This window comes from Podarcis melisellensis (genome assembly GCF_964234715.1).
Source record: "Podarcis melisellensis genome assembly, chromosome: 10".
Taxonomy (NCBI): Eukaryota; Metazoa; Chordata; class Lepidosauria; order Squamata; family Lacertidae; genus Podarcis; species Podarcis melisellensis.
The window spans coordinates 75,926,304-75,938,359 of record NC_138542.1 but is presented as its reverse complement, the minus strand read 5'-3'; the positions used below and the strand labels follow the sequence as shown (position 1 = coordinate 75,938,359).

At 48.4% G+C, this 12,056-nt stretch overlaps 2 protein-coding genes and 1 long non-coding RNA gene across 7 annotated transcripts in view; 2 read left to right on the top strand and 1 right to left on the bottom strand.

Moving 5' to 3' along the window:
* LOC309378858 overlaps nucleotides 1-12,056 on the top strand; it is a 230,243-nt gene that overhangs the window by 77,713 nt on the left and 140,474 nt on the right. The gene's annotated exons all lie outside the window — the stretch shown is intronic.
* Nucleotides 1-12,056, bottom strand: part of LOC309378660 (uncharacterized protein) — a 116,863-nt gene that overhangs the window by 77,991 nt on the left and 26,816 nt on the right. The gene's annotated exons all lie outside the window — the stretch shown is intronic.
* The window catches only part of LOC309378575 (uncharacterized protein), a 127,133-nt gene that overhangs the window by 108,569 nt on the left and 6,508 nt on the right, over nucleotides 1-12,056 (top strand). For 2 of the 3 annotated variants that reach the window (XM_081926886.1, XM_081926885.1), the window contains exons 2-4: nucleotides 10,847-11,351; nucleotides 11,530-11,611; nucleotides 11,856-11,938. In XM_081926886.1, coding sequence (XP_081783012.1) covers nucleotides 10,938-11,351; nucleotides 11,530-11,611; nucleotides 11,856-11,938 — 579 coding nt within the window. In that variant the 5' untranslated portion in view covers nucleotides 10,847-10,937. Of the gene's footprint in view, nucleotides 1-10,122; nucleotides 10,201-10,846; nucleotides 11,352-11,529; nucleotides 11,612-11,855; nucleotides 11,939-12,056 lie in introns of those variants that run through there. The other variant, XM_081926884.1, reaches the window with a different exon arrangement.

Genomic DNA, 12,056 nt, shown 5'->3' with positions numbered 1-12,056 from the left:
AAAATAAAACAATTTTTCCTTCCAGTAGCACCTTGGAGACCAAGTAATTTTGTTATTGGTAAGAGCTTTCATGTGCATGCACACTTCTTCAGATACTTCAGGCTGTTACTGAAGTGGATACATAACATTTGGCTGCAGTACCAGTGTTACATACTCTAGTTGGTCCTGTTTGGTAACATTCATTGGTTGGAGCTTGATAGGTTATTTAAACAGACAATTCAAAGCATCAGGTCTATTCATTCACTAGATGTGATAGTGCAGTTTTCTCCTTATTCTTTGGCTGCCTTTATTTAAAGGGCCAGTAATGCTTTTTTTGTGTGTTCACTCTATCTAATGGTTTCAGGTAAGTACACATGAAATAGCCGATACCAAAGAATTGTTTCCTTGCACACACACATGGCAACTGTACTGACCGCGTGCCCTCGGCTGCTCTACAGCTGGGGGGAGGCAGCGGGCCATCTTGTCGCACACACCCCAAGGTGGCCCCCGGGGCAGGGACCACACTTAGTATGTCCCTGCAGCCAATCAAATATGCTATGACCAATCTGAAGTAATGCTGGGCACAATTCACCACTGATCCTGCCAACTTTATGAAAACACATGGTGGACTCCAGGAAAGTTAAAACAAAAAAAAAATCCTTCCAGTAGCACCTTAAAGAGCAACTAAGTTAGTTCTTGGTATGAGCTTTTGTGTGCATGCACACTTCTTTAGATACACAGTGTGCATGCACACGAAAGCTCATACCAAGAACTAACTTAGTTGGTCTTTAAGGTGCTACTGGAAGGATTTTTTTTTGTTTTGACTATGGCAGACCAACACGGCTACCTATCTGTTCCAGGAAAGTTGTCAGCAGGCAGCCTGGTGCCCATGGGCACCACATTGGAAACCCCTGATTTCCAAGTTTGCACTAACAAAATCTGTTGGCAAGAAAACTTGCAGTTAAACCTCCTTTTATAATTTCCAGCCCCCCAAAAAACAACTTTTGTTGCAAAACCTTTTGTAGCGTAATTGATGAAAGATATATTATTGCTTTTCATGGTCACTTTGGCAGTCTCTATTTAGTTGCTTTGATATTTTACATTCACAGTTAATATCATCACCATCTCTGCCTTCGAAATTCTTCAATGTTTGCAGCGTCAAAAATTTCCAGGTTCGGTTCTTTACAGTGGAAGCTATGGATATGAATGTTACGTTAATACATTGTTCTTTCTAGTGCAGAACCATTTCAGATAGAGATTTTATTTTGGGCATTGATGTGATCTAATTTGGTGGAGTCCTTTTAACAATCATGATGATTCCTTAAGGATCAAAGTATTTAATATATTGTTTATTCCTTGGCTGTGCTCTGTGGTTTTTGTGGTTCATTCTGTGGTGGGTCATATACATGCTTACAGGAATGTCAGACATTAATCGGGGGGTGGGGGGGCTGGAGCACCCCACCCCATGAGTAAGCACTTACAATGAACATGGCACAAACATCACCCACCCACCCACCCACCCAAATGGCCTGACCAAATCGTTACAATGTATCCAAATCAATAGACCATGTCTGATTTGATAAACTGTTTTCACTTTTGAGTGGAAGTGTTTTTCTTGCTACACAGGACACCATAGCGTTTTCAAATATTCATATAAAATAAACCACACCATGCCTCTGCACCATTCCTTTTGATTTACAGGAGGAGGGAGGGCTGCCAAAGGAGGAAGGTATGGAACATGTGACTGGCAGACATACCGGTAATCCTTTATGCAAGAAAAAATGTTCGCAGCAATCTCCCCTTCCTGAAGATAAGATCACACGCAAGTGCCAGACTGCTCCTCATTGACTACTTGCAGATGGATTCTACCCTTGACCAAACAAATAACTGTGACTGACTCCCCCCAAGGGGCTATGGACTTGTAAATGCTCTTATTATCTTCATCTATGGGTGACTGGTTGGTGGAGGGTGGGGGGAGGTAGGGGGCTCGTTTAATTTCACTGCACACAGGTGGTGTAGTGGCAATAAAGGTTTATTAGTATTATATACAACAGTCTAAAGCAAAAATTATTTAAAAATATGATTTCATTTCTAAATTGGACAGACAAGATTTCTTTTACAATATATTTATTCCTTTATCAAATACACACAAAACTTCTATTTTTAAACAGGAAACATATTTGCAACCTAAGGTCTATTATACAAATCCATTTTCTTAGTTCTGTTAAGCTGTATACAAATTATAAAGATTCCAAGTTTATTTGATGTTCTTCCATGGGTCTATTATTTACTAAATTGGTGAGTTTTGCCATTACTGCATATTCTGATAGTTTTTCTTTCCATGCATCTATCTGAGGACACATGTCAGATTTCCATGTTAGCCAGCACCAATGACTGCTGTGGTCATATAAGTAGTTCCACTGACAATTTCACAACAGCTGAAGGAGTCATTCCCAACAGCATACCTTTGGGATCCAATGCAAATTTACTTTTTACTTTTTTGGCATTTTGAAATGAACTTTCCTCCAAAACTTTTTGGTCTTTTCACAGGTCCAACGCAAATGGAAGAAGGTCCCTTGAGGTCTATGGCATTTCCAGCAATGTCAATTCATTACATTATTCATCTTGTGTATATCTTTCAAAGTTATATAGTCCAGGCATGCCTGACCAGTAGATCCCTGGTTGATCCTGGTAGATCGCGAAATCATCCCCCCAAAAGCTAAACCTAAGGGCAATCCTCACCACAAAAAGCTCAAAAACTCTGCTCAATTCTCCCCTTCCACCCACCCACCCACCACACGCATGCACACTCCTACTCCCTCCAAAGACAACAACAACAACCACAACAATAATAATTTTTTTTATACCCCGCCTTCCCTGGCCAGAGCCGGGCTCAGGGCAGCTAACACCAGTAAAATTACAATAAAAACATAATGGGTGGGAACACCCAATTTAAAATACAGGTTAAAATGCAATTTAAAATGCACCCTCATTTTAAAAGTAGCCCATAGATCAAAATCATATGGGGAGGAGAAACATTTCGGTGAGACTGAGTCCAAATAAAAGGCCAGGCGAAACAGCTCTGTCTTGCAGGCCCTGCAGAAGGATGTCAAGTCCTGCAGGGCCCTAGTCTCTTGTGACAGAGCGTTCCACCAAGTCTGGGCCAGTACTGAAAAGGCCCTGGCCCTAGTTCTCTGCAGAGGCAATGGCGGTACACCCAATGCAAAAAGCGTGAGGATCCATGAGAATCCGAGCTTGAAAACCACGTTTTTGGCCCATGGAGTGGCCAGGAAGCTGTGGATCCGTGTTTTTTGTGGTGGATTTTGTATCCCTGGAAATGATGTGTGATATGAGGGTGAGTCTGGGTTGGCCCAATGCAAAAAGCGTGAGGATCCATGAGAATCCGAGCTTGAAAACCATGTTTTTGGCCCATGGAGTGGCCAGGAAGCTGTGGATCCGTGATTTTTGTGGTGGATGCTGTGCTCCTGGGAATGATGTGTGATTTGAGGGTGAGTTTGGGTTGGCCCAATGCAAAAAGCGTGAGGATCCATGAGGATCCGTGCTTCAAGACCACGTTTTTGTGCCACGGTATGGCCAGGAAGCCGTGGATCCGTGATTTTTGTGGTGTAAGCTGTGCCCCTGGAAATGATGTGTGATTTGAGGGTGAGTTTGGGTTGGCCCAATGCAAAAAGCGTGAGGATCCATGAGGATCCGTGCTTCAAAACCACGTTTTTGGGCCCTGGAGTGTCCAGGAAGCCGCGGATCTCAGTTTTTTGTGGTGGATGCTGTGCCCCTGGACATGATGTGTGATTTGACAGTGAGTTTGGGTTGGCCCAATGCAAAAAGTGTGAGGATCCATGAGGATCCGTGCTTCAAAACCACGTTTTTGGGCCCTGGAGTGGCCAGGAAGCCGTGGATCCGTGATTTTTATGGTGGATGCTGTGCTCCTGGGAATGATGTGTGATTTGAGGGTGAGTTTGGGTTGGCCCAATGCAAAAAGCGTGAGGATCCATGAGGATCCGTGCTTCAAGACCACGTTTTTGTGCCACGGTATGGCCAGGAAGCCGTGGATCCGTGATTTTTGTGGTGTAAGCTGTGCCCCTGGAAATGATGTGTGATTTGAGGGAGAGTTTGGGTTGGCCCAATGCAAAAAGTGTGAGGATCCATGAGGATCCGTGCTTCAAAACCACGTTTTTGGGCCCTGGAGTGGCCAGGAAGCCGTGGATCCGTGATTTTTATGGTGGATGCTGTGCTCCTGGGAATGATGTGTGATTTGAGGGTGAGTTTGGGTTGGCCCAATGCAAAAAGCGTGAGGATCCATGAGGATCCGTGCTTCAAAACCACGTTTTTGGGCCCTGGAGTGGCCAGGAAGCCGTGGATCCGTGATTTTTGTGGTGGATGCTGTGCCCCTGGACATGATGTGTGATTTGACGGTGACTTTGCGCTGATCTAGTGCAAAAAGCATGAGGATCCATGGGGATCCATGCTTCAAAACCACGTTTTTGGGCCATGGAGTGGCCAGGAAGCCGTGGATCCGATTTTTTTGTGTTGCATGCTGTGCTCCTGGCCATGCTGTTTGATCTGATGGTGACTTTCAGCTGATCTAGTGCAAAAATCATGAGGATCCATTAGGATCTGTGCTTCGGAACCACGTTTTTGGGCCACAGTATGGCCAGGCAGGAGTGGATCTGAGTTTTCTGTGGTGTAGGCTGTGCCCCTGGCTATGATGTGTGATTTGACAGTGACTTTGGGTTTGCCCAACGCAAAAAGTGTGAGGAGCCATGAGGATCCGTGCTTGAAAACCACGTTTTTGGGCCACTGAGTGGCCAGGAAGCCATGGATCTGAGTTTTTTGTGGTGCAGGCTGTGCCTCCGGACATCATGTGTGATTTGACGGTGAGTTTGGGTTGGCCCAATGCAAAAAGTGTAAGGATCTGTCAGGGAACTGACATCAGAGAGAAAAGCGGAGGCAGGGCTCCAGAGCGATACCGGAGAGGGAACCAGTCGGGGGGGGGGAGGAATTCAGTGTGACACCAATAGAGTGGAGAGGAAGATGGAGGAATCGGTGTCAGGGCTCCGAGACCCTTCAACCGAGACCAGCGGAGAGAGCACTGGCACGCCCTTGCCGCCCCCTTACCTGCGCTGACGCGTTCCGCGCAGGGAACACAGGCGGAGACTTGGGGTCAAACAGCTTTTATGCTGGAAGAGATTCAAGAAACGCCCACTGACGGATTCTGCAATTGACTAACAGGTCACGGAGGGCGAGCTCTAACCCTAAACATGGTTGAGCAAACGATCTAACTGAAGTGGAGGTAGTTTACACACGAGTAACCCACCCATAACCATCACAGGATCCATGAGGATCCGTGCTTGAAAACCACGTTCTGGTGCCATGGAGTGGCCAGGAAGCCGTGGATTCGTGATTTTTGTGGTGCAGGCTGTGCCCCTGGAAATCATGTGTGATTTGACGGTGACATTGGGCTGATATAGTGCAAAAAGCGTGAGGATCCATGAGGATCCGTGCTTGAAAACCACGTTTTTGGGCCCTGGAGTGTCCAGGAAGCCATGGATCCGTGATTTTTGTGGTGAAAGCTGTGCCCCTGGGAATGATGTGTGATTTGACGGTGAGTTTGGGGTAGCCCAATGCAAAAAGCGTGCGATCCATGCGGATCCGTGCTTGAAAACCTTGTTTTTGGGCCATGGAGTGGCCAGGAAGCTGTGGATCTGAGTTTTTTGTGGTGTAAGCTGTGCCCCTGGAAATGATGTGTGATTTGACAGTGACTTTGCGCTGATCTAGTGCAAAAAGTGTGAAGATCCATGAGGATCCCTGGTTCGGAACCACGTTTTTGGGCCACGGTTTCGCCAGGAAGTCGTGGATCCGTGATTTTTGTGTTGCATGCTGTGCTCCTGGTCATGATGTTTGATCCGATGGTGGCTTTGGGCTGATCTAGTGCAAAAATCATGAGGATCCATTAGGATCTGTGGTTCGGAACCACGTTTTTGGGCCACGGTATGGCCAGGCAGGAGTGGATCCGAGTGTTCTGTGGTGTAGGCTGTGCCCCTGGCTATGATATGTCATTTGACAGTGACTTTGGGTTTGCCCAACGCAAAAAGTGTGAGGATCCATGAGGATCTGTTCTTGAAAACCACGTTTTTGGGCCACGATATGGCCAGGAAGCCATGGACCCGTGATTTCTGTGGTGGATGCTGTGCCCCTGGACATGATGTGTAATTTGACAGTGAGTTTGGGCTGATCTATTGCAAAAATCAGTAGGATTCATGAGGATCCGTGTTTTTTAACCATGTTTTTGCGCCATTGCGGCACCACGAAACAGTGGATGCGTGATTTTTTTGGTTCCTCCTACAGACTAAGATGTGGTCTACAGTAGCATGGTGTTTTTATTTTGTTTCCATATAAAAATCATATGAATTCATGAGGATCCGTGCCTCGGATCCATGTTTTTGTGGTGCTGCAGCGTGGCAAAGTGTTGGATCCACGTTTTTTATAGTCCAGTTTGTAGGCGTGCCTTCTAGGTGTGATTTGACACTGCATTTGTTGGAGTTATTTTTAAAAAAGTGGAGGATCCATGAGGATCCGTGTAGATCCGCCTTTTACGGAGACCCCAATTTATACAGCCTAAGATAGTAGCCCACAAAGTGAGTTGTACACGGAAATCAGATCAGACTCCGAGTTCGTGTTTTGGCATCATGACAGGTCTGTCCATCTGCATCCCTGAGGATTCCTGCTCGCTGCCTTTTCCTAGCCAGCCGGAAAGATCACTGGAAAGGGCGGATTTCTTGACTCCAGAATCCATCATCGCAGACCCCTTTCATTCAGGCCTAGAGATCTGCTCTTTGGACCAGTCTGCTTCGATCATGGGGATCATCAATGGATCATCCATGATGTTATACCCGTCTCACGGGGGGGGGGGGGGGGCTCAGGGAGAATCTCCTGCCACGTGACTGGGGGAGTCTGGGGGCTGACGGGGGTCAGACAGGGCTGCTGTTTTGCTCTCCTTACTATTTCAGCTCAGGTTTTCCTGAAATGGGGGGATTCATTGAGGAAACGGGGCTACGTTGCAAAGAGGCAAATGTGTGTACTTTGTTACCACCCAGTGAGTTGTGTTGCAAAGGCCATTTGCAGAAAGGCTCCTATTGTATCACCTGCGGCTACATGCAGGAGTCTGGGTCTTTTTGCGGAAATGTGTCTCTGTATATGCACTTAGCTCCGTGCATTTATAATGGCAAGACATTAAATCCCATGAGATCCACAAGCCCCAGAACCGTAAGCCCACATAGGAGTCCAAAAGCACAGAACGAAGCAGCCCTTAATCCCTGCCTAGCTAGCTGTCAAAAGCTGGGTGTCCAACAACAACAACAACTTTTTTTGTACCCCACCCATCCAACTGGATTGCTCCAGCCACTCTGGGTGGCTTCCCAAAGAATAAAAGAAAAGATAACCCAACATAAATCATTAAAAGCTTTCAGGCGTCAATGGAGGCCTGATCTGGTGGGAGAGCGTTCCACAGGGCAGTCACGACAACCCAGAAGGCTCTCTGTAACCTCACTTCTCGCAAAGAGGCACCTGCCAGAATGAAGCAGGAATTTTACCCTTATGCTTTCCATATAATCAGTTAGCCATATATAACCATATATCCTTATAATGCTTTTTATCCATGTTTGAATCATGAAGGCTTCTGCAAAGCTTAGGGCAAAATGCTTAGATTTGAAAAATCCAAAATGAACTCTGTCCCAGTTCTCTCCCCTTGTTCTTTTCAATGTCTCGCTAACATAAGGGGGGAAGCAATAAATCTGCTGTGCTGGCATTTCCCTCCTGTCCAGACAGGGTCCTGAGCAGCTAAAAACAGGAATGTCCCTGTTTGGCAGATGTTGCGTAGGAGAGCTTAACGGCCGAATACAGTTCCTTTCTCCTTTTTATTAGGGGAAAGGTCGGACTAATGTTCAGACTGAACAAAGCAGAAGTTGGGAGGGAACTCTTTACATGATCAGGGGGCAAGGCTTGAATTCGCTCATTGGTTTTATTTTTGCTGCCGTGTGCGATTGTATTCGATTATGTCATGATCGATGATGTATGTACTCAGATAGAAAGCCTCAGGGCGCTAGAGCTAAGACGCCCAGTCTCTGGAAAGGATTCCACTGGGTCAATTATTGCTCAGCAATAAATATCACTTTCTTTTTCTCCACTGCTGCGTCTGTCAATTCTGGGACACAATTTGAGTGGGTCACAGGTACCTTAAAAATCCTTGCTACAAGAAGGCCCTCGGAGCTGGACCTCAGTGTCCGGGCTGAGCGATGGACGTGGAGACGCTCCTTCCCTTCTACTGGGCTGAGACCATTTGGGGCTTTCAAGGTCAGCGCCAGCACTTTGAATGGTGCTCGGAAACCGACCGGGAGCCAGCTGTTAGGGGGCCCGTGTTCAGGGGCCAGCTGTTAGGGGGCCGCTCAGCTGCTGTCCAAAACTGAATGTATCCCTTGCCGGAAGTAATCCATAAGCCTCTCCTGCTCCGCCTTCTCGGGATGCCCTTGGTGCGCGATGCTCCGTCTCTCGAGAGGGAGAGGCGTGAGTTGGGTGCGCTCGGCTTGCCAAGGGTTAAACGGAAACGAGCTAGATTCCTAGAGAGGAAAGTAAGAGGGGGGGCAGGGTCCTCCAGAGCGAAAGCCCAACCCCTCCCTTTCCTGCAAGAAGTCGGGCGTGTGGGGGTCCCCTTGGTTCGGCTCTGCAGAGGCTGCCTCGGGGGGGGGGCGCCTGCTGGGATCCAGTGAGTCTCCTCTCTCCCAGGATAGGGCCCATGGGGAGAGCGGGGGTCCCAGCGCTGCCTGGCGAGAGGGGGGCAAGTCAGGGCGCGGAGGGTCGCAGGAGGGCGGCAGCTCTGCTCTTCCTTTGCATGGATGCGCTGCTGGCCCCATGGATCCAGGAGCGGGGAAATGCATGCAGAGAAACCCCATTCGGATGTATGGATCAGTCCCCTTGTATAACAGAGGTTGTCCGCGGATGGAAACATCCGGACATGAAATATACCCTGGTCCCTAAAACCTCACCTGTGCAAGGAAGGAAGGCAGGCAGGCAGAGAAGAGAAAGCGCTTCCTCTTGCAGGGCAGAGTAAAACCTGTGGAACTCCCTCCCACAAGAGGCAGAGGCCACCAGTGGTTGCAGGAATTGGCGTATAGTTTGGGGGGGGGGTTGCCCCTCCAGAAGATCTCATGCACATGCAGCCCACTACCAAAATCAGCACAATCGCTTTTGTGATTTGTCCCCACAAAACACTTCATCACAGTTTCTTCCTCTCTATTCAAAGGGCCTCTGCTGCACGATACAAAATGTAAGAATTCACTGGAAAATGTCTCTATGTACTGCCTCACTGGGAAAACTTCAGAAATCCACATAGACCTGTGAGCTCAGCTATTCAGCAGCCCCTCTGCCTGAGTGATAATCCCTGGCATCCTGATACCTGAGTACCAGACAGGTAGCCATTGCAGAAATACCAAACTCAGATGAAGACAAAAGGGTGGGATGAACTTGGCTGGGAAAAGTAAGTATCTGTTTTGTTTCACTTGATGGGTGGGAAGGTGGAGGGCAGGGGGAACCATGGGGCAGGGTCCAGGATGCTCAGATTCCTGCCACCAGACCTCCCCTTTCATGATGTAACCGTGATGTATGAGTGATGTAGTTGGGGGGGGCATAACATGGGGCTTAAAGGTAAAGGGACCCCTGACTGTTAGGTCCAGTTGCGGAGGACTTTGGGGTTGCAGCACTCATCTCGCTTTATTGGCAGCCAACATTTGTCTGCAGACAGTTTCCGGGTCATGTGGCCAGCATGACTAAGCCACTTCTGGCGAACCAGAGCAGCGCACGAAAACGCCATTTACCTTCTCACCACAGCAGTACCTATTTACCTACTTGCACTTGACATGCTTTTGAACTGCTGGGTTGGCAGGAGCAGGGACCAAGCAACAGGAGCTCACTTCCAATCGGCAAGCCCTAGGCTCTGTGGTTTATTAGCGCCACCCACTAATAAAAGTTTGGGTTCTCTTTTGTGTGGGGCTTCCATCTTGTTCCCCCTTGTGGCAGGTGGGAGTCCTGTTACGACAGTCTTCAATCAAGACCAAGCCTACTGGCTGCTGTTTTGCTCTGGTATCCCTGGCTGGTGTCCTTCTTTTTTGTCCAAAGGAGCCCTCAGATTTCTCCGTTAGCACAATCAAGGTGGCGTTCAAAGAGAAGGAGGCCGATCCGTGGAGGAGGAGGAGAGGGCAAGGGGGGGCTTCTCTGCTCTGTCTCCCCCATAGGAGGCTGTCATGAGACAAAGATTCTTGAGAGCAGGAGCAGTAAGGTCTACATCTTTCAAGCCTGCTGGCTGTTAACGGTTAACAGCCAATTGCTGCGTCACTGTGACTCAGGATTCATCTCGAGTGATGACTCAGTCTCCCTATAAAAGTAGCCAGTCTCTCTGTGGGCCTCAGTAGCTGAGTAGAGTGGCTTTGTGTTGTTGCTGTGAATGTGCAGCTGAGGCGGACAGAGTGGCTCCAGGACTCCTGTGAATCAGTAACTAAGACTGTGCCTCTGTGAAGAGTCAAATTCCTTGACTGAAAACTCTGAAAGGCAGGAGCATCCAGGCTGATTCATCTCTCAGAAAGACCAGCAGTTCCCTGCACATTTTGCATGGTCACTTTCCCTCCAGGAGGGCTGGAGGTTTACATCTCCTTCTCCTTTTTGAAGAAACCTCAGAGTCTGGGTTGTGGTGCAGTCCAGAGCTGGCTCTTCCAAGACTCATACATACTTCCTCACAGAACATTTTTCTCCTCCAGGCAATATGTCAGTTTTGTAACAGAACGATGTATTTGCTTTGTAGAATTTGCAAGGACCTCTGATTCGGACAGACAGAACTTGGCAGAAGATCAAGGGGTTCCTTCATCTCTCTTGGAGGTTTCCTGAGAGCACAGATGGATGAGAAAAACTCAGCTGGCCCTGAAGCAGGAAGAGGCCATGCCATCAGAACTGGGAGCAGTGGGGGATTCTGGGGGGAAACTGTGCAGAAGATCCTGGGAGAGGAGGACACTCTTCGCTCAGAGGTGCAGAGCCAGCAGTTCAGGCAGTTCTGCTTCCAGGAGGCCAAAGGACCTCGAGAGGTTTGCAGCCGACTCTACCATCTTTGCCATGAGTGGCTGAAGCCAGAAAGGCACACGAAAGCTGAGATGCTGGACCTGGTGATCTTGGAGCAGTTCCTGGCTGTCTTTCCACTGGAGATGGAGAGCTGGGTGAGGGAATGCAGAGCGGAGACCAGTTCCCAGGCAGTGGCCCTGGCCGAAGGATTCCTCCTGAGTCAGGCAGAGGAGAGGAAGCAGGCAGAGCAGCAGGTGAGAGAGACTTTCCTCTGGATACTCCAAAGGGGCTCCGAACGTGAGTGAATTCTCCATCCTTTTTTGGGAAAGCAGCCATTGAATGCTATCAGATTGCCCTTCAGTTTTTGCCTCTGTCGTTCCTTTTCTAACTCTTCTTCATATTCTCTGTTTTGAATCTTCACTGCTATTTCAGAAACAGGGTCTGTTTGCAGAAGTGGGCCCAGATTCTTCTGAGACCAAAAGGACTCTGTTGGACACCAGAGAGAGGCTGCTGGGTAAGGAAGGGGTCCGTTCTCCGTTTGGTCCCTTTCTGTGGATATCAAAACAAATTGATGGGTTCTTTTCATCTTTTTTTGGGGGGGGGGAGACACTTGGGGACAAGAGCACCAAGGAAGGGAGATGTATTTTTAACCCAACTAAATTATGAAATGGGTCCAAATGTCCAGATGCACTTAGAAGGTGAGACTTTTTGGAGAGCAGCTGCACTCCTGGCTTCCCACTTACCTCTGTCTCTTGCAGGTGACCAGATGATGCCAGCAAGACCTCCTCATCCATCTATTCCTGGTGGTGAAGGAGAAGCAACGACTGCGGAAGCAGCTCAGGTAGAGGGAGGAGCCCTGTGGGGAAGGGGGCTGAGGGGTGGGGCAGCCAGGGTGCCTCTGGCCCCCAAGGAATCTCTCTCCTCCTCTTGCCTTCTGTCCAAGCTTCTCTGAAGGCATC